The 21824-nt window shown below is 52.9% G+C and overlaps 1 protein-coding gene and 1 long non-coding RNA gene across 9 annotated transcripts in view; one reads left to right on the top strand and one right to left on the bottom strand.

Moving 5' to 3' along the window:
- The window catches only part of ARHGAP23 (Rho GTPase activating protein 23), a 69649-nt gene that overhangs the window by 1376 nt on the left and 46449 nt on the right, over nucleotides 1-21824 (top strand). For 3 of the 8 annotated variants that reach the window (XM_072938841.1, XM_072938840.1, XM_072938839.1), the window contains exon 1: nucleotides 18794-19271. The exons of 3 other annotated variants lie outside the window; for them this stretch is intronic. In XM_072938841.1, coding sequence (XP_072794942.1) covers nucleotides 18981-19271 — 291 coding nt within the window. In that variant the 5' untranslated portion in view covers nucleotides 18794-18980. Of the gene's footprint in view, nucleotides 1-18790; nucleotides 19272-21824 lie in introns of those variants that run through there. 2 more of the 8 variants (XM_072938847.1, XM_072938842.1) reach the window with 2 other exon arrangements.
- Nucleotides 713-2590, bottom strand: LOC140686304 (uncharacterized). The gene is made up of 2 exons (XR_012060025.1): nucleotides 2465-2590; nucleotides 713-974 (listed from the first exon to the last, which is right to left on the bottom strand). It is a non-coding gene; the product is annotated as an uncharacterized lncRNA (long non-coding RNA).

Raw genomic sequence — 21824 nt, 5'->3', positions numbered from 1 at the left:
ACCCTGTGGCCCATCTGGGGGTGGATGGCGTTTGATCCCATGGAGTTCTCCCCCTCTACCAGAGCAACAGCCCCATCTCCAAAAGCTGTGGCCTCTCAGTGAGAGGCGCTCATTGGCATGCAATTTGAATCCCAGTTACATAACCAGTCACTTCACCTCCAAATAATCCAAAGGCCCCCAGACCCAGCCTTTTCTTCCACTTGCTCATAAGGTGGTGGGTCCACCCTAGGTTACTGGGAGCTCCAAGTTCTCACATCTGAGGTCCCTCCCTCCCCTGGGAATGGTGAGAGCAGTAAATCTTTTGATGCTGGATTTGAGGGCCTCAGAAGCCCTGGGAGCAGGCAGAGTGAGTATTAGGGTCTGATAGGACATAGTGATAGCGCCAAGTCTTAAAACCTGGGTCTTTGGATGGGAGGCACAGCACAAGATGAAGCTTTGGGGAGGGGAGCATTATTAGGAAGGTGGCGTTGGGACACCGTGGGAATGGGTCAGGTTTTTGAGGATCCCAGCTCAAGCAGAGAGGGAGTGGACCCTGGGAATAGGCCTTGAGTTTGGACAGCCTGGATGGGGACCTCTGTGCCCCTGCATCAGGCCAACTCTGAGCTCACAGGCAAGGGAAGCAGGAGGCCCTCCTAGCCCCTGAGGGGTGCAGCATTTCTGGCATGGAGTAGGGAATGAGGGAGGGTGCTGGTTACAGAACGGGGCAGTGCAGTAGTGGGCACAGGCATTTATTGCTTCATCCTTTATTGAGGGGATACTGAGGACTTCATGATGTATTAGGTTAGAAGAGAGTCTACAAAGGAGAATGGAATGAGTTACAGTATGAGAGACTGCAGTTAGCTATTTGGGAGAACTTCTAGGGAGAGACTTGTAAGCTGCAGCATCCCAGACTAGCCTGGAGCATCACACAGGGAAGATCCTCCAGTAGAGTGGGTTAGGTAGATTCCTGTGATATTGGATTCCAGTGTAGAAATCTGGAGAGATTCACAGGGGATGCAAATATATTCAAATGAGCATATACATTAGTGCCTGGGGGGAAAAATGTGTTTTTAAGGATGGGGAGTTGCTTTCATAATATAGCTGATAGCTAAGATATCAATAGCAGTTACTCTGGGCTAGGATTTATGTAAGTTACCACATTTAATCCTCACAAAACCACCATGACATAGGTACCATTATTATTCCCATTTTACAGTCGAGGACCCTGAGGTACACAGACCTAATAGCTTGGCCAAAATCACATCACTAACAAGTGGCAGAGCCCAGGGTAGGAACCTGGCAGTCTGGCTCAAGTCCATGGTCTCACTTCACTACGCTGCTTCTCCTGACTTGCCTTGTCTACTGTCTCTCCTACTCTGAATCTGGGTCCATTTTGAACACAACCCAAGATCAAGGTCAACCTCTTGCTGGATTGGAGGCAGATTGCTTGTCTTTCAGCTGAGACAGGGATGGGGAAAAGAGACCTAGGGTGGCAAAGCTTCAGGTGTCCATCTGTGGTTGGTGGGTGGGGAATCAGCTCATACTCTTCCAAAACCCCCATCCCACCCTGTGCCAGCCCATCACACTTGGGCGGTGTCTTGGTTCATTGATGTTTTTCCTTCTAAAGGGGCATCAGCCCTGCTCTGTTGGCTGCAGGGGTTCAAAGGTGAGATATTGGCTTGGTCAGGGATTTGGACAAAGCCTGGTTTTAATTATCCTGCTCTCTCTCTCTCTCCCCAGAGAGAGCCATGAATAGGGCCTGTGGGAGCTGGCTCTGCCTTTCCCCTAGCACCCTCCACCCTCTTCAAACAACCCGCCTTTAGATCCAGACCCCCCTGTTTCATGTGAAATTGTGCCAGCTTGTCAGCAGGGCAGTGCCAGTCAGTACTAGGCATGCATCGCCTCCTCATTGCCTCAGTGGGACAGCAGGCTGGGCTGGCTTGGGGACTGGATTCTGGGGAGAAGTTAAAGCTCTGTTGGGTAGAGTATGTGGATCATCTGTCAGAGTGGGTTAGGACCAGAAGGGTCATCTTGTCCAGTAGTGGGGAAATGGAGGCCAGAGAGTGCCCAAGTTTGGATAGCCTGGGAGTGATGGACATGAACCTCGGACATGACTCCCAGGCTCCCAGACCATGCCTTTCCCCACACAGTTCTGTCCTGGGTGCTGCCCTCCAGTGCAGCCTTCTGAGACTGGGCCCTGGGAACAAAAGGGGAGGGCAGGGAGGAGCAGGAAGGAGTGGACAATGTGTCCTGTTCATCTCTGTGTCCCCAGTGACCAGCACAGCGCCTGGCACAAAGCGGTCCTCCATAAATGTTTGTTAAGTGCTGGCCGGGGCGCAGCCCCTCCCCTGGCCTCCCAGGGTGCCCTGTGCCCAGCTCTGCCCCAGCCTTGTAATGCTTGGTTTACACGTCATTCTCCCTTGCCAAACTGGAGTTATTTGAGGACAAGAAAAATAATCATAGCAGCTACTTCCATAGCACTTACCTTTAGGTACATTATCACCATCCCATTTGACAGATGAAGAAACTGGCACAATTATGTGGCTTCCTAAGGTCACACAGCTAGGAAGTGGCAGAGCTAAGGAGTGGACCATGCTTATTCCAAGCAGCCCCAAAGGTATTGTGTTTATCTTGGTATCCACAGAGCCTGGCATGCAACCAGGACTCAGAAAATGTTTGTTGACTGACTAACTGACAGTGTATGAAAAAACCACATAATCCTGTAGTCTAATCCTTTGGAAGTAGCTGGGTTGGGATCTTGGGAGGGTAGCCTAGAGGTACATCGCTGTGTTATCTGTACCACAAGTGCCCAAGCCAAACCTAGCGAGGAAAGGAAAGCTCACCCACACCTTGTCAGAACTGCCTTCCAAAGCTTAACAGGGGCCACCAGGGCCCCTCAGCTTTCTGGCTCCTCTCTTGCTCTCACTCTTTCCCTTCCTCCCCCAGAGTTCCAAGGGCACAGTGCTGAGCAATGGGCACGTGGGAAAAGACTACAGGGTGGATCAAAGAAGTCTGTTCCTTTTTCATCTCTGGTCCTGAGATGATGCATCACCTTGGTGGAAGATTCTGTACCTTTCAAGTTGAAGGGTGGACGGAGTGTCAGCTTTGAGACAGGGCATATCATAGCTACAATTTGCCAGCTCTCACTGGAAGGGGTGTTGGGTTTCCAGTCTCCTCCAGCCCTAAACACGAGGCCCAGGGTCACCTCCAATTTCCTCAAACCTGTATGTCCCTAGGTGGGTGACTTCTTCCCCTGTGACTCCCCTTGCTCCCCACTGGCTGATTTGAATTAACATCAGTCAGTCATTATCCCTCAGGCCACATTTCATCTGCCGACAAAGAGTGGTAGGAGTTAACTAGGGAAAAGAAGACTCAGTGTGGGAGTGTGGTCTACCTTCTGATACTGACAGGCAACCCCTGGAGACGGGAGGCCCAGGCCTGGTGTGGCCCCTGGTATGTTGGGAGGCACGCTGGGGGTCTGGGCCCTGCCTTCAGCCTGAGGAGGTTGAAATTTCAGCTTTATGTTACTCTGGCCAAGTCACTTAGTTGTTTTTAGCGTCAGTTTTCTTAACCCTGAAATAATCCCTCGAAATTGTTGAGAGGATTAAATGAGGTAATTCAGGTAAACTGGCTGACATTTGGTAATCTCCACTGTTAGAAGCAACTATTCTTAAACAAACAATAATCAATGGATGGAAATGTGAAAAACACCCTCTGGGCTCAATAAAGAGAACCTTTTATGGTCGGAGTAATCGGAAGAGGAAATGAGCTGCCCCTGGAGGTTATGAGGCCCCCGTCAGTGGAGGTGAGCAAGCACAGGCCAAACTGGAGAGAATTCAAGCATTGGGTGATGGGTTGACAGGGAAAACCTTAAGGACCTTGCTTTGGGATCGAAGCAGGTGAGACCTGTTTCCCTCTGGTGGGGCCTAGGGAGAGGAATGAGAGATTGGTTGCTGTGGTTTGGGTTGTGAGGCTCTTCTGAGGAGAGGGAGTCCTGAGATGCTGCCTGGACGAGGCCTGGAAGGATGGGTATGGTTCTGATGGGTGGGAGAAGTGGGGAGGCTATTGCACTCTCTGGATGGGTTTAGTGGCTGAGGGACAGTGAGGCGCCTGGACCAATGGTTTGGAAGTAGGCCCAAGGCTGCCTCCACAGTCTGGCTGCCCGAAGGGGTTGGGTGGATGGTGGGGGTGGGGAGCTGGTAGCTCCCTGACACCCCACCCCCAAGGCTCTCCTGGAAGAGGGGGACAGGGCTACTCCCTGTGGCAAAGAGCCTGGGTCTGTAAGGAACGGAACTGGGGAAAGAAAGACTTCTTATGCCCAGTGCATTTGGGGGCGTCCGGGGGTCGGGGGAACAGTGAGGCCTTTGTCCCCAGCCACCAGGAATCTGGCCGAGCAGCCAGTCCTGGGTCTGGCTGGGCCCTCTGCAGGCAGGTCCTCTTTGAAGTGACCCTTTCAAAGCTCAGCCTGAATCCCTGGGAGGAGAGAACTTGGGGCGGGGCATGTGGATGACTGAGACCCAAAAGCCAAGGATGGAAACAGACCCAGGGCCAGCCCCTTTGGGCGGGTGAGCGGGCGGGCAGGAGCTCTATGGGCAGGAGGAATGTGGCCAGGCTAGGGGGCATGTGGGAGGACCACTACTCCAGGGGGCTTGGCCCCCAAGTTGGGGTCAATATAGGGAAGGACAGAGTTCATTTGGGCCCCTTGCCTGGTTTCTAACAGTTCTTTGCTTGATTTCTGTCTGACTCTGGGCTCCTAAATCTGAGCTTCTTCCTTTTTAATTTCCTCAAAGAATGTGAGACGCTGTTTTCTGTTCATGCCTCGCCTCCCCATCTCCCACTGGCATCATGGCACTATCTGTATCTGAGAAGGTTCTTCTAAATCTCTCTTTCCTTTTCCAAGGGTATAGCCCTTGGTTCCTCCCCAAGAGAAGGGGAGGATGGAGCTGAGCACCCTAGGCCATGATGGGAGCCTGCGGGCGTTTCTGGTACTTTCCTATATCTTACCCTGGCATCTGCAGAGCTGAGCCCTCATTAGCTCTAATGAAGCCTTGGCGCTGTGCCGCCCCCCACCCCCTACCAGCCCTGCAGCACCTGGTGAGGGTGAGTGGGTGAGGGGGCAGCTGAGGTTGGACTCAGAGCCCAGGAGGGGGTGGGATATCTGCAAGAGGGGAGAGCGGGAGTCAGGAAATGGGGGTCACACAGCAAGGCTGGGACTACTGGTAGGATGAGACAGGCGCCCTCTTCTTTTCCCACTGGGACCTTTTCCTCCTCCAGTGGCTCCCAGATGCTTCAGTCCCTATAGTGCTAGGGAAAGCATTATCTGCGACTGGGTGTGGCCCAGGGTGCACATACTCCCAGGCCTGACTTCCATGAGAGTGTCCTTCTCTCTAACTTCAGGCTGGGGCAGGAGAAGGACTTGAATCCAGAAACTGGAGGCTCAGTGCCTGGGAAAATCAGGCAGCGGCTAGACCTTAATGCAAATAGAACTTTGTTCATTTGGTGATCATTTCCTGTGTGCCTTCTGTGTTCTAGGCTCTCTCTGTGGGTCTTGGGACCTGGATGAATATGACACAGCTCTGTCCTCAAGGGGTTCCTTGCCTGCTTTTCCCACCACCCACCCGAAACTCCACTAAGATTTTATAAGGGGTTCTGAGATGTGCATCTATACTCTCTGACAGTCTAGCACACCCATTGCCACTCCCCCCAAAATATTTCCATAAAAATTGGCCTAATCTAACTGGGGAGACAGACCCACAGCAGATACAAATGAGTGTCTCCACTGTGACATCATTTGAGTGTGACTGTGGTCACAAAAGTGATAACAGGTTTAGAGATTAGAACAGTGTCACTGGATGGAATTGCTATAGGGATTGGTTAAAAACCAATTGGTGATATGCTTGATATCCTCTCATCTCCTGTTTCCAAATCTATTGTTAATTCATGAATTCTTTAGTGAAGTTTCTTTTTTTTTTTTTTTTCAATTTCTTTTTTGGAGGAGGAGGTAATTAGGTTTCTTTACTACCCCTGAGATATACCCTCCCCTGCAAGTAAAACTTCTTTGATCAACTTTCAAGGACAATCATGAAGTGGCTGTACATTGACTGATTCAAGAACCAAGACCCTGAGAGGGTAAATTACTCCACCAAAGGTCACTCAGTATCCGAGTTGAAATCTGGGTCTTTCTGAATCCCAGGCTATCCTGCGTCACTGCTACATTCCCTGACAAAGAAGAGCCTGGGAGCACAGCCCCCACCCTGGGAAGGTGGACCCTTCCCACTGCCCTCAGCTGGGCCTTGACATCAAAGTAGGTGTTGGCATAATGAGGGAAAGGTGGGAGATGCCGACAGTATGATTATGTTCTGTTTCTCCGTGACTCTGCTGTGCATGGGGGTTCTCCCTGTGCCTTCCTGGGGTCTGGGTTTGCTCAAGAGTGGTATGGAGGACCCCAGGGCTCCGTCAATAAATTTGAGCTGAGCCCCTGCCTCCTCTAGAGATGCTCTAGCTCTGAGCAGAGGAGGGCTTCACCAAGGAGGTGAGGCTTGCCAAAGCTTGAAAGATGCTTGCTGGGACAAGATGGGTGGTAGAAAAGGGAGAGAAGTGCATTTCAGACAGAAGGATCTAGCATGAGCAAAGGCAAGGAGATGTGAAACAGCCTGGCCTCTTATGGAATCAATGAGTGCGAGATTGAGTAAAGAGAGATGAAATTGTCAAGACTAATGAGGGCCAGATCTGTCCCTCTCCTCCAACATCATGGCAGACCCTTCATGTCATATTAAGGAACTTGACTTGCTCCCATAGATACTGTGGAGCCAAGGAAAGGTGGCAGGAAGTGGAGGCAGCAGACCAGGGGAGAGATGATGAGGGCTAAATGTGGAACTGGAGATGGAGAGGACAGGATAGCAGTGGGATGATCACCTTCTTCCCCTTCCAGGAAAATTGCCATACCATCTCTTCCCCTTGTCTGATAGAGCCTTCTCTGCCTTCTCTGTTTCACAAACTCCTATTTATCCATCAATGCCCAGTTCAAATATTTGTCTCTGTAAATCCCCTTTGCCTCTCTCCCCCCCACCCCCCAGCCACCAATTCCTCAAATATAGGGATTTCCTCCTCTGGGCACTAGACTTTAAGCCCCATGAGGGTAGGGACTTTGATTTGTCCACTTCTCTATCTCTAGCTTCTAGACTAGGCCAAGCTGAATGAATATTGTTGACTGGTGAACTGAAAGTTCCCATAGCATTTTGCACTGCATTGTGAGAATCACATATAATAATAACAAAAGGAGGATTGGTTGCAACTAACATTTACTGAACATCTCAGTGCCAGGCACTGCTAGACTGACCACTTTATACACACTATCTTTCTTTTTTTTTTTTTAAATTGAAGTATAGTTGATTTACAATGTTAGTTTCTGGTGTACAGCATTGTGATTTAATTATACACATATATATTCTTTTTCATTATAGGTTATTAAAAGCTAGTGAATATAGTTCCCTGTGCTATACAGTAGGACCTTATTATTTATCTATTTTATATATAGTAGTTTGTGTCTGCTAATCCCAAACTCCTAATTTATCCCTCCCTGCTTTCCTCTTTGGTAACCATAAGCTTGTTTTCTATGTCTATGAGTCTGTTTCTGTTTTATAAATAAGTTCACTTGTGTCATTTTTTTATATTCTGCATGTAAGTGATATATGATATTTGTCTTTCTCTGACTTACTTCACTTAGTATGATAATCTCTAGGTCCATCCATGTTGCTACAAATGGCATTATTTCATTCTTTCTTATGGCTTAGTAGTATTCCATTGTGTATATATATATATATATATATATACTACATGTAGTATATATATATACTACAACTTCTTTATTCAATCATCTGTCAATGGACATTTAGGTTGCTTCCATTATACACACTGTCTCTTTAATCTTGACAGCACCCTCATGGGGAATAGATTATCTCTATTTTATAAATGCAGAAACAGAAGCCCAGAGAGGTTAGTAACTAGTCCAAGGACACATAGCTGGGAAGTGGGACCAAGTTGGGATTCAAAGCTAGATTCCTTTAAATCCTATTTAGCAGTATTTAAACACTGTGCTCTGCAGCCTCTTTATCTTGTCTCATGTCTGTCTCGTCATATGATCAGGAATTCTTTCATTAACTAAAAAAAATCCTTTGTGGACGACTGAACTAATATTTGTTGAACAACTCCTATGTGCCAGGCACTCCACACTGAGTCCTCTCAAGGACCCCAGTTACAGCTGAGGAGACTGAGGTGTGGAGAGGGAAGACACTTGACTGGGGTCACACAGCTGGGATCTGATCTTAGGTCTCTTTGACCCCTAGTACTCAGTGACACCTAGTCAATAGTGCCAGAATGAAAGAGGAGCTGGACTCTGAGGTTGACTGACTTGTTTAGGGGCACACAAGGGACAGGACTGGGCCAGGGACTGGGTCTCCTGCCCTTAGCCCAGTGTGCTCCCCATTTGGGTTACTGATGAGGCAAAGGGGTATGGGATAGGGATGGGACAGGCTGACCTGGGGCTGGGTGGGCAGGTATGGTGTCCTAGCAGCAGAGCCTTACCAGGGCCTTGACAGAAGACGGTGAGAAGCCTCCAGAGGCTGCACAGTATCAGTGCGACTTCATCCATGGGGGTGATCCGAAGACCCACAGGCTTGAGAACCAGGCAGCGGGATGGAAGCGGATGTGGGCAAGGGCCCTGCGAGGTGCTAGTGCCCATTCTGTGCACCTTCCCAGAAGGGCAGGGACTCACCAATCAGATTCGCCAGCTGGTCTCTATTTGCATGACCACACCTCTTCGCTCTTGCCACGCAGCCTCCGTCCCCAAGCGTGTCTCCTTTGCCGCCGCCCCATTTCTGGACCCTGTGCAGGGCTGGCGTGGAGGGCTGGCTTGTGGGGCTGCGGGGCGTGAAGGGCCGACTTGGTCTGCCACCCTGGCCGCCCTATTCATAGCTCAGGATCTGGCGTAGTTCGCATACTTGGCCTTACTCAAGTCTGGCTGGCCCAAGGCTGCCGCCCCTCCGCAATCCTCCCTCCCTCTACTCCTCTCTCCTCGCCTCCTCCGTCCTTCGTCCTCCCTCCTCCCTCCGTCTCCTCCCCCACCTTCTATCTCTGCCAATTTTCCTGATATCTAGGTGGCCAAACCCGCAGGAGGAAACTGAGGCCTGGAGTGGGGGCGTGTTTTTCGGCCGGGCCTCCAGGGAGAAACTGGTGGTAATGAGGCGTGTAATGAGGTGGCTGAGAGCCTGGACTCTGCCGGCCTACAGACTTGGGCTTGAATCTGAGCTGCCGCTAGCTGTGGCACCCTGACAAGTTCCTTAGCCTGCAGAACGGGAAGCTTTTCAGAAACAGTCAAGCTGAGACCTGGAGGATAAGGGATCAGTTAAGGGAAGATAGGGGAGGGAGGGAGGCAAATGTTATATTCCAGGGAGAGGAAACTGAATGTGGTGGGACAGCCCTGAGTGAATAAGGGCTTGGCCAACTAGGGTGAAAGGACAGAGGATACTGCAAAGGGGATTGAAGCGGCTTCCCTTTTCTCCCCACCCTTACTCCCTTATTCCAGCACCCCTACTTTCTGGATCTGGTTCCCACTGAGGAAGGAGTTGAGGTACAAAAAGATGGACAAAGATGTGAAGGAGCCTCTGCCCCAGGTAGACCTCTCCTGGGAACGGGAGTCTGCCAACCATCTGCTCTCTCTGAGGAGAAGCTCATTCATTCTCGTGCATTCAGAAGCAGCGTGCTGAGCCCAACCTCTGCGCCAGGTCCCATGCCAGGAGCTGGGGACTTGACTGCCAACAAAGCAGAGATGGTCCCAGCTTTACAGAACTCACAGCCCAAAGGGGGAGATGTTGGTCAAAATAACCTCATAAGTATATAGACACCAATTCAAGAGTGCTGTGAGAGGGACCTGACCTGGTCTGGGAGCCAGAGGAGGTATCTCTGGGGAGTGACCTTTTGCTGAGAACTACAGGGTGGGTAGGAGTTAATTAGGGTGTGGGTTGGTGAGGCAGGGAGGGAGGTAGGGAAGAGAGAACAGCATTCCAGAAACAGCACGTGCAAAGGACCTAAGGCTGGAAAGGTGCCTGATCCTCAAAGGAACTGGAAGGAAGCCAGGATAACCAGAGCCTAGAGTAAGGGGGTGTGGTGGGCGTGGAACCCAGACTCACGTCCCACAATGCCTAGCTGTCATAATGTTAAAACAATTAGTCTGGACATCAGGGGCGAGAGGAGTGATGGAGACTCGGAGCAGAGTGGTGGGCATGGTGAAGTGGGTGGACTCAGGAGACATTTCGGAAGCAGAGTCCGTTGTTGGATGGGTGGGATGTAGGGCTGGGGCCATAATGCCTCCCGCTTATCAGTTCCCAGAATGCTTTCCCAGAAACTTTGTCAGGCTGCTGTCCCGAGCTTCATTTTGTAGCTGAAGAAATAAGAAAACCCACTGGCAAGTGTAACCCTTTCTCCAGATCAGCCTTCTCGATGCTGGGCCATTGGTCTCTGGCTCACAAGCCTTCTATTCCTCACCCTAGTGCCCTGTGGGTTAGCTCAGCTTTTCCCACCTAGCACCAGACTGTGGGTAGGGGGCACCCAAGAGGCCAAGGTGATGTGTGGGTGTGTGTCACACTTATCCCAAGAGGCTGCTCTGCTCTTAAATGAAGTAATGCATGTTAAGCATGCCTGGCCTATAGTAAGGGCTGAACAAATACTAATTACTGCTGTGACTGTTACTACGTCCCCCAGTGTAAGGCCAGACCCATGGTGGGGGAGGATCTGGGGCCAAAGGCAATGGCATCTGTCCTCTTCTGACCACAGAAGCCCAGCCCAGAAACCATCCCAGCTCCCCCATGGACAGAAGCCAGGGGAGGTGGTTTGTCCCCGCAGAGCCACCATCCCCTCCACCCTTCTAGCTGCCTCTGGGGCATCATGGGCTGGATTAGGGAGAGGTTCAACTCTTAGGCAGGGTGAAGGGATGACCTGGGTAGGTTGAACAGGGCCTGGGGTGAGGGGGTGGGTGGTTTCAGGGGTGGAGCTGAGAACCTCTCCCTGCAGGGAGCCCCATGTGCCCTTGGGGAGACTTTCGGAATCTGCCAAGACCTGCCCTGGGAGGGGACATGGTCTCAGCTTGACTGGGACTGTGCACTCCCCTGAAAGAAACCAATGAGTGCACCTGTTGTCTCTGCTCAGGTGGTCAGACAACAGGAAGGACTTTCGGAGAGCCATGCCCAAAGTTCTCCCCCTGTCTCCTCTGAAATGAGGAGTGCAGAGTCAGAGGATGGATATGATGATTTTGGAGAGGAGTCATTGTAAGCATTCTCTTGCCTTTAAGAATCACTGCCTCTAACACAATCTAGTCTGAAAAGGGGCTCTGGCCTCGGTCTAGAACTCCTTGAACAACCAAAGCGAGACTCTTCCTAAGGTCCCACAATTGCTCTGTCCTGCAGAAGAGCCTGCTCGTCTATAGGAGATGAGGAGGGTGATCTTGGGGCCTGGTTGGGGGCATGGAGAATGCAGTGAGGGAGGCTAGGTGGAGGAAATGAGGGCACCCTGCCCCCTCTGGGGCTGTGAGGGAGATAAATGTGCCAAACCTGGGCCAGCAGGGGGCTCTGCCGCACGCGGGAGCTGCCTGTGTCTCTGACAAGACTGTGCATCCTTCAGGGTGCAGGCATGATTTCCTTGGAGTATGTGCACGAGAGAGCATGCAAAAACAGAGGCTTACCTCCATGTGCACACCGTTGTGTGTGTGTGTATATGTTATGGGTGGTGTGTAAGCATATATAGGCATGGAAAAGATGTGTGCTGAGGGGGGTTGGGCCTCAGGAGTCAGGAACCCCTCCCACGTAGCCTAGCTTTGGCTAGGAAAACTCTTCCAAGGTCCTGACACCTTGGGATGTGGCATCTCAAGAAACCGTGCATTCATAGTCCAGCCACTGATAGATGGTAGGTCCTCATGCCGAGGACCTACTGTGTGCAAGATTTAGACATCCCTGGCAGCCTGAGAGCTCCCCCTGTGTGGGGACTACTAGGGTCCCAAAGATGACAACAGGGGCTCTGAGAAGGCACAATGGAGAAGGGTGGGAGGGAAAGGGCTTCCTGGCAGGAGGTACCCAGCTGTCCTGGGCAACCTCTGTGGGCAGGGCCTGCTCCTGGGCCCCAAGGGAAGACCTGTACATTTGTTCCATCTTCTTTCAACAATATTTATATTTTCTCATTTGAATTCTGACTCTGCCATTATTTTTAGTACGTAGTAAAATATACACAACTTAAAATTTATCATTTTTTGAGGGAGGAATAACTCAGTGATAGAGTGTGTACTTAGCATGCACGAGGTCCTGTGTTCAATCCCTGGTACCTCCATCAAAAAATAAAAAAGGAAAAGAATAAATACACTTTAAAAAATGCTCTCTGGTTAATATTCAATAAAAAAATAAAATTTATCATTTTTAAGTGTGCAGTTCAGTGGCGTTAAGTACATTCACATTGCTGTGTGACCATCACCACTGCACACCTCCAGAACTTTTTCATCTTCCCAAACTGAAACTCTATACCCACTAAACAATAACTTACATTCCCCTTTCCCCCAGCCCTTGGCAGCCACCATTCTGTTTCTTGTCTCTGTGAATCTAGGTATCTCATATCAGTAGAAACATACAATATTTGTACTTTTGCGTCTGGCTTATTTCACTTAGCATGTCTTCAAGGTTCATCCATGTTGTACTGTGTGTTAGAATTTCCTTGCTTTTTAAAACCGAATAAAATTCCATTATATGTGTATACCACATTTTGTTTATCCATGTCCAACCCAATGGATATTTGGGTTGTTTCCACCTTTTGGCTATTATGAATAATGCTGCTATGAACATCATTGTAGAAATATCTATTTGAGTCTCTGCTTTCACTTCTTTTGGGTACATGGCCAGAAGGGAAATTGCTGGACCATATTATAATTCTATGTTTAATTTTTTGAGTAACCATCATATTGTTTTCCACCATTCTGCAGTCCCACCAGCAAGGCACAAGAGTTCCAATTTCTCCATATTCTTGCCATCAGCAAGTCATTTTTGAGAGCATACTATGTACAAAGCACTCTAGCGGTACAGATGCATTTCCGAAAATTCAGTAGATGTTGTCCTTAGGAAGCTCTCAGTCTAACAAGGAGACTCGGGTCAGGCCCTTGAGCAGTCTCCAGTCTGAGGGTAAAGACACAGGCCGAGATGTCTCGGAGACTCTGGACTAACACAGGCAAACAACCACCACAGCCAAAAAAGCAAACCCCTGCTCTCAGGGAGCCCAATCTGATAGAGGAAGCATAGCTTCTTCCTTCTGGGGAACAGACAGACCCAGAGCCCAGAATGGATACACGGAGGGTGGTATTGAGACAGCTGAGGGGCTGCAGAGTGGAGTAAATCCGGGGGCGGAGAGGGCTTGTGGTGGGCCCTGGCCCACACTGGCGCGCTATTGCCTGGGCAGTGGCCCCGCTGTTTACTTTGTGGCCGGTTCCAGACTCACCCTTTTCTGCAAGTGCTTATTTCCCACCATGAGGAAAGATATTCATCTGTAGTTTCCCCTCCCTCTGGTGTCCCCAAGGAGGGACTTGGCTCTCCTGCTGGGAGAGGGCCCTGCCAGCCTGGCACCTTCGCCTTGTTCCCTGTTAGCTGGGAGCAGGCTCCATCCTGGGGTCTCATGTCGCCCACCCCTTCCCCACTCCCAAAGGGCCTACGGACAAGGCTCTGGGCCTGTGGAAGTTCTGCTGTGTAAGTGGGGGCTCCTGATGACTCCTCCCTGCTTGAGGGGAGGTGGGCATGTGGGAGCCCCTGGGGGGCCAGCAATGGGAGGTGGTGGTGGTGCCCACGAGATTAGGTCCTCCTGGATCTGTATAGACCTCTGTGAGTGTCTGCATGTGTCACAGTGTCTCTGTGTACACATGGCTGAATTGTCTGCACATCTGACTGTAAGTGGTTGGGTGTGTGAGAGTATGAATATCCAAAAGACAAGGAAAACATTTTGCATTAACCTTGAGGGCATTTTGCTAAGTGAAATAAGTCAGACAGAGAAAGACACTGTATGTATCTCACTTGTATGTGGAATCGAAAACAAACAAACAGAAACCCCCAAACCCCAAGCTCTCAGATACAGAGAACACATTGGTGGTTCCCAGAAGTGGGGGTGGGTGGGTGAAATGGGTGAAGGGAGTCAAAAGGTACAAACTTCAGTTATAAAATAAATAAGTTCTGGGGGTGTAATGAACAGCATGGCAATGACAGTTAGTAATAGAGTATTGCATATTTGAAAGTTGCTAAGAGGGTAGATCTTCAAAGTTCTCATCACAAGGAAAAAAATTCCGTAAACTATGTATGGTGACAGGTATTTAGACTTATTGTGATGATCATTTCCAAATATATATAAATACCTAATCATTGTGCTGTACACCCGAAACTAATACGTCATATGCCAGTGTTACTGCAATAAAAATTTTTGTAAAAGAAAAAGAAAGAAAAAACAAAAGCTTGCATTGATTGAACCCCGACTACGTGCTCAGGATTGTCTTTAATTTACTTAACTCTCCCAACAACCCATGAGGTGGAACTTGGTGTTTTTCTCATTTTATTTGTGAGGAACCAAGGCTCAAAGAGGTTAAGTAGCTCACCCGAGGTCTCACAGCCAGAAAGAGGTAGAGGCAGAGCTCGGACCCAGGAGTCCTGGACTTCTAGAGGACCCCAGAGCCCATGTGCTAACCTCTGAGCCATACTGCCACTGGAGGATCTAGGGGACTCTGTGCCGTGTGGGGTTGTGTTGGTCCCTCCTTGAGATGGCAGTGGGATTCCTGGCCTCACAAGTGCTTCCTCCTCTGTATTCTCTCACCCTCCCCTCCTCCAGCCTTTCTTGGCTCTGACCCAGTTTCAGAGTGGGAGGGGAGTGTCACAGCACCCCAACTCAGAGCAAGACTGGCCCTAAATGGGGGGAGCACAGGGACTGGAGGGACCCTCTGGACCACCCCGCCCCTGCCATGGGCCAGACCGAGTGTGGGGTCCCCAGGTTCCCAGTGACACAGGGTTATTTGCACATAGAGGGTGCTGGGGAGACTCATGCCTGCTTGGCCGGCTCGTCAGCTTGGCCTGTTGGGGCATGTCTGGACTGCACACAAGTAGTGCTGGGAAGCAGGCATCTGAGTGGAGCTAAAGGGTGGAGGAGGACGGAGGGGGCGGCCGCCCTTGAGCGAGGAGACTGGGGCAGGGGTCAGAGGCCCGGGCGTGGGCGGGGCGAGCGGGCATGCCTCGGGTATCGCATTGCCTGCATGCCTGGGATGGACAGGCTGGCAGAGGATTTGCTTTGTCTGTGTGTCAGGTTGCAGGGTGGTTATGGGTCCCAGTTTGGTGCTGCACGAGTGTATGGAACCAGTTGGAGCTTTAGAAATGCCGGATGGTTTTCTTGGGGTGGGGGCATTGTTTGTCCTGTGGTTTGGAGTCTACATGCTGGGAGGAGGCACTAAGCAAGTAAGAGGAAGGAAAGGCAGGCGGATTGCCCTGAGTCCCTCTGTCTCTCACTTCCTGAACCACACGCCCTTCAGTGGTATCAGTTTCCCTCCTTCTCATACCATGTGTCCCTTGGGCCCCAGGATGCTCTCTTCTTCCTGGATTCCTGGTTGTCAGGCTGGCCCCCTGCTGTCTTCCGCTTCTCCATCCCAGGCCACCCTCTTGTTCAAAAGCTAACCTGGGAGGGCCCTAACAGCATCCTCAAATAAAGTGTCCCCTTCCAGAGGGAAGAGGCCCCGAACCCCTGACGCAGGGTCTCCTTTGGAGCAGACATTCAAGACGCAATTGTTGACTAGATGAATGAGAGGATAATGGAAAGAGATCTATTGGAGTTAGGAAGGCCTTGAACCAGTTACTTGTCCTCATCAAGCCTCTACTTACGCATCTAAAAAATGGGTATAAAACAATCTCAACTAGCCAATTCTTAGGGTAAGGATCAAATGAGATAAAGTGAAAGGGCTTTCAAACAGTTAAGGATGATGATCTCATTTGGAGAGAGGAAGACTGGATGCCCTCCCTTTGGGGGTGCAACCCTCAAGCCCTCCCCCAGGGACCTTGGGGAAGATAAGGTTGAATGGATTTTGCAAGCTGGTCAAACTAGAGGATGATGGGAGGGACTACTCAGCGGGGTAATTCCTGATTTGGGGGGAGGAAGCTGGGGAGGGTGTAGGGGAGGAGGACTCACACCAGGCAGGAAGGCTTGGAATAGAATCTCAGCTACGCCTGGTATTTCCCAGCCCTTGGCCCCCTCCCCCCACTGCAATCTGGGGCCCACCCCACATTCCTTTCCCAGAGGAAATGGGGGAGGGGGCTGAGAGGCTCCCCAGGCCTGGAAGATCATTTATTCAAACTATGTATAAGCTTCTAGGTCCTACTGTGTGTCCCCTGGTCCTGACATCCTGTAGAGGCAGCTGGGATAGAGGTGTGGAGTGGGGCGGGGAGGTGTGCATTTGCGTTAGAGGAGGCTGTTACCTCCTTTTTAGGGCCTTGTTGCTCCTCCCAGGTTAGAGGGCAGGAGATGGGCGGCATATGTGGCTTATCGTTTCCCAGGTCTCTGCGGCCCTGGATACAGAAACCCCAGGCTGCTTCTCCACCCAGCCTCTCCCTGCGACCCTCAGGGCTGTCAGCAGTTTCAAGGGAGGGAGGTGGATCCTTGATCCAGACACACAGAAGCACCTGTTGGCCGTGAGTGGGGAGGGTCAGTCCATTTCCTCGGAACCAGGAACTGGATTTGCAGCAAGAAGAAAGAAAGTTAGGCATCAGGAGGGACTAACTGGCTGCTTCCTGGGAGAGCAGGTCAGACTCTGTGCGGGACATCCCTATGGTCATTGCCCTCTGTTTGGGGCAGCAGAGTCTGACATGGCTGAGGACATCTTGGCGGTGCTTCCAGCTGGTCTGAGGGCCTGGCCTTTGGAGGGGATGACAGGGAGGCGCAGGGCAGGCTAGGGCAGGAGTGGTCCTGACCCAGAAGCCTTGGTCTTCTAGTGACTGGAGATGGAGGGAGGTGCTGATGGGGATGCTCCGAGTCCTGCTCCCCCTAACTGCAGTCCTTTCCCGCTCAGCCCCAAGCTCTCCTGACTCAGCCCTGGTGGCAGCCTCGCTCTTCCCGTCTGGCTTCCGCCAGGGTGGGGGTGGGGGTCCAGCTCCAGCACAGGGGGCCCAGCAAGCGGCAAACAGGAAACAGGAGAACAAAACCGCTCCCTGGTCCCCACAGGCCTCACCCTCACCCTTCCTCCTCCCTCCCTTGCTCCTGCCCACCCCCACCGTCCTCTGTTTCTCCTCCTCTCCATGCCCTCCATCTTTCTCCTCTACCTCCCACAAGTACCTCCATCCTGGCTGAGGACAGCAGGTGATGGGACAAGGGAGGGAAAGGGACGCTCACTCTTCTGCTTGGCTCTCCCTTCTGGTAACTGCACCCACAAGGGCCCAACCCTATGACTCTACCTCCCCCAACTCCTAGATTTGGGAGCAGAGTTGGGCTGGATCTGCTCCTCCCGTCCCCAATGCTGGTTAGAATTTAGGTATAAGATCCAAAGATGGAATGAGGGGCTCTGGGCTTGGAGTCCCAGTGTGGCTGTGGTAAGTGGGGTGCTCTTTGACTTCCACTGCTTCCTTCTCTGAAAATTGGGTCAGAGCAGTGGCCCCAGACCCCAGTGAGAAGCTGTAGGGGGAAGCACACTGTTTGTGAACAGCCAAGTGGGATAGAAACGTTGGTGGCGATGACACACCTATTAGCCAAGGCCTCTGCGGGCCCCACCCGGGAAGGGGCCTGGGAAGAGAGAGAGCCAGGAAGGGGAGGAGGGCAAGGACTGCCATCCACTTGGGCTTCCTGTCTGACTCACATGCTGAGGGTGAGGCGGGGGCCAGCTTGGAGCCCATTGTCAGCTTGGTGATGGCCCCTCTGGGTAGAGCTAATGGGCAGTGGGTCCTGGGAAAGAGGGTCAGTCACATGTTTCCACGGTGGATGGTTGGAAGGGTAGAGCATGACTCTGATGTGGGATGATATGAGGGCTCTGCTCTCTGTGCAGGGCAGCATGTGTGTGCGTGTGCACGTGTGCACGTCCATGAGTATGAGAGCTGAGGGGGCATGGTGGCCATGGACATGGAGCAGGTGTGATGGGGAGTGTGTGCACATCCTGCATCTAATTTCATGGGGTTTGTGGATTTCTCTGTGGGGTGTGTGTGTATTGTACGGGTGCGTATGTGGGGGGCTTGGTGTGCTTTTAGGGGCACAGTGGGTATGCTTGCAAATAGGTCTCTGTGGGGATTTTGAGCCATTGTATACATGGGAGAGTGTCCAAAGTGTGTGCACACACAGAAGGGTATCCACCTGCAATGAATATGTATGTGAGGGGAATAGTGTGTGTGTGTTTCTGTGTGGCACGTGGACAGAGGGAGAGTGTGTGTGTGTAGGTTGGTGTATGGGTGTGGGGTGGGTAGGGTGTGGGGGGGTGTCTAGATGTGTGTGGTGTGGGTCTGTAAGGGTGGGTAAGGTGTGTTTACACGTGTAGCGTGGAAATGTGTATTTCTCTGGGGCGCAGGAAGCTGGATGAGCTTTGGCTGGGAGGAGTATAGCGTGCGGGAGGGTACAGTGAGTTTTTGTCTGAGTAGGGGGTGAGGGGTGTGTGCGCGCCCATATGGGGTGTGCAGTGTGACTGCGGGGACGCTATGTAGGGAGGGCCTCTCGTGTGTGGGTGTGTGAGTGTGGGATGGGGCGGCCGCGGACAGGGGCCGCCCCGAAGGGGGAGGCGTCTGCCCTGCGCGACTCGTCGGCGTGTCCGGGTTCAGGCGCCTTCGGCCGGGAGGCGCGGGAGGCGCGGAGCCGCTCCAGCCGTCCTGCCGCCGTCCGCGCGGGCCGTCCGTCCCCTCGGAGCCCCAGGGCCCCGGGCCCGCGGCTCCGGGGGGCGGGCGAGGACCCCCAGGGCCCGCCCGCCGCCTCCCGGGGGGCCGAGGATGCCGCCCGCCAGACGCCGAGGAACGGCCGCCAGCCCCCTCGCGGCGCGCCCCGCTCCGGAAGCCGGGCCCGCGGCGCGCTGGGGCCGGGGTGGCGGCGGGGCCCGGGGCCCCCCGCCGGCCGCGGCGCTCGTAGGTAGCGCCCTGTGGCGCGTGGAGCGCGCGGGGGCCGGGGGCTGGCGCTGGGAGCGCGCCGTCGGCGTGGACTGCAGCGCCCCAGAGCCGCGCTGCCTCTGGCTGCCCTGCCTCAGCCACAGCGACCGCCGCGCGCCGGGGCCGCGCCCGGCCAGGGTGAGCGCTGCGGGGCTGACGGAGACGGGGTCGGGGTCGGGGGTCGGGGGCAGGGCCCGGGCCAGGCCTTGCCCGGGTGGGTGGGACAGGGCCACCAACTCCCTGAGATCTTTGAGCTGTGTTGGCTTTGCATTCCGGGACCGATGCTCCAGAGTCCAGAGTGACTGAGGAGCTGGAAAGCTGCGGGTGAGGGCGACAGGGCTGTGGCCTAGAGCTTTTCCAGGGATGCTGGATGACAATCCCTAGTCTGAGTGGTGGCCTCCAGTGGGCTCAAGCCTCTTGGTTTACAAGTGGTGGAAGGCTGGAAGGGACCAGGGTTGTTTGAAGAGATGCCTGGGCATGGAATCCTGGAGAGTTTGGGCTGAGAGTGACCCTGAGTCAGAGCCAGGCAGGGGTACCACTAATGGAGTAGAGGGCATCACTCTGCCCTCTCCCTGGTAGGGAACCTGGGCACAGGGGCACAAGGGTTTTCAAGCGCGCCAGGGAAGCTGAGGTGGCAGAATGGGCCCCAGCAGGTAGTGAGTGATCTCAGGGTGAGGACTGACAGGGCTGGAGAGGGGGTGGGGACAATGTTTCTGATGTCCGGGATCGACCAGGCTGGTAGGGTGTGAGTCACAGTGGGCACCATGCCCAGCGTGAATGCTGTGCTCCCTGCAATGACCTCTTTATACTCCTGGGGAGGGGAGGGGCGCAGGACTCCTGGGTTCTAATTCCTGGTCTTGCCAACCCACCACGTACCAGTTCTTGTCTAATTTATGACCCTGGGGCCATCTGCCCTTCTCCCACCATTGGTATTTCTGGATATCTTTCTTTCCTGACATGAGGGTGGGCGCATTTGGAAATAGATCTGGACCAGAGAGCATTCATCAGTGATGTCCCCGTGTCCCCCAAGCCTCTCTCCATCCTCTTGTCTCTGTGCCTATCTCGGAGAGCAGGGTTAGGGATGTTTGTACCCTTTCTCAATCTAATTACCTTCCATTGCTGGCTCCTTCTCCATTTCTGCATCTTCCCCTCTGCTTCTGCACTTCCCTCCCTCTCAAGATGAGAGCAAGATCCAGTGTGGTCCCAGATCAGAGGGGAGGAGAGGAAGAGAAACATACATGTATAACAGCATGAAGGACTGAGGTTAAATCTAAGGTAGAAATTCCCACAGTGGAGCCGCAAAATCTGGCCGTTGATGGGGGCTGCGGTGTCTCCTCTTCAAGCAGGGGTGTGGTAGCTGTGGCAGGGGGATTACCACACTGACATTCTCAAGAGCCTTGTTGGCAGGGATGGGGGAAGGGAGACTGGAAGGAAGGCAAAGAGGAAAGGGAGAGGCAGAGATAAGGGAGGAGGCGCCAGGGGTGCCTGGGTGAGGAGAGGACCTGAGAGAGAAAGGCCTGCCCACTGCACTGGATTACAGCCCCCCCACCCCCATCCCCCGGGAGTGGCACCCCCAGGCAGCTGGCAGCTCCAGGCAGGATGTGTACTGGGGGAGGGGTGGGGGGCGTGCGGGGACCTGTCCTAGCCACTTCTCATCACTGGGGCAGCTGGTGGCTTAAACCTTAATCCAGGACACCAGCCAAACAATAGGCCCTGCAAACAGCCTCAGCTCAGCCTGGGTGGAGGGCATGTTGGGGAGGCAGCCCACACTGGGGAGGAATAGGGCTCCTGGTAGGAGGGGGCAGTGGAAGGTCCCCCGAGGCCCTCTTCTCTTTCTGATCAGTTCCTTGCCCAGTCAGCAGAGATAGGAAAGCCAGGGGATTTCAGACCTCAGCAGAATTCCCAGAGAATTTTCTCCTCTGGCCTCCTCAGACCCCCATGGGGTGTGGGGCTCAGTGGGTGAGTCCAGACTATAGCCACAAGTGGGAGGAGCTGAGGGGCCATCACTGGACCTCTGGCCTGATGCCAGAATCCCAGCTAAAGCCTCTTGGACTGAGGGTCATCCAGCTTTTGCTTGGACCCTTGCAAGGGCAGAGTTCATGACCTCATCCGGGTAGCGTTCCAGACATGTATGACTAGAATGGTCTCCTTGGCCCAGAGATGCACTCAGCCTCTTCCACCTGACTGTCTTCTGGGACTATACGAAGCAAGCCTGTTGCCTCTGTCACATTTTTCTTAAATCTTCTGAGATCTGTCCCCTTTCCAAACCTCCTACTTCATGCAGAAGTCCCTAGCCTATGCCTGGACATGGGGCTGGCTCCTTCCACCAGATGTGTAAATGGGAGGGTGGGTGGATGCGGGTAGGAACTTCTTAGTATCAGGACATCTGAGTGGCAGACTCGAGATGGTGAAGGAAGGGGAACTTCGTAGTGAAGTCAGACCTCTTCACCCCAGAACTGGTGGGCTTCTTCGCTCTGTGCCCTACCATGCCTTTCTTCCCACCGCTGAAGGCTCCTGCCTGGTGTCAAGGAGGAGTGAGGGGGTGAGGATTGTTGAGGGTTGGAGGGGGTTCTTGCCCTCTGAGGGGTTTGGATTAGGGGCACCAGGCAGATGCGGCTGCCCGAGGTCAGGGGTTAACGAACCCCCAAGGGCGCCCTCCTGACTTCTCACTGGGCAGCCTGCCCTTGACTC

The sequence above is a fragment of the Vicugna pacos genome, chromosome 16, assembly GCF_048564905.1.
Source record: "Vicugna pacos chromosome 16, VicPac4, whole genome shotgun sequence".
NCBI lineage: Eukaryota > Metazoa > Chordata > Mammalia > Artiodactyla > Camelidae > Vicugna > Vicugna pacos.
This window is presented reverse-complemented; position numbering and strand designations above follow the sequence as displayed.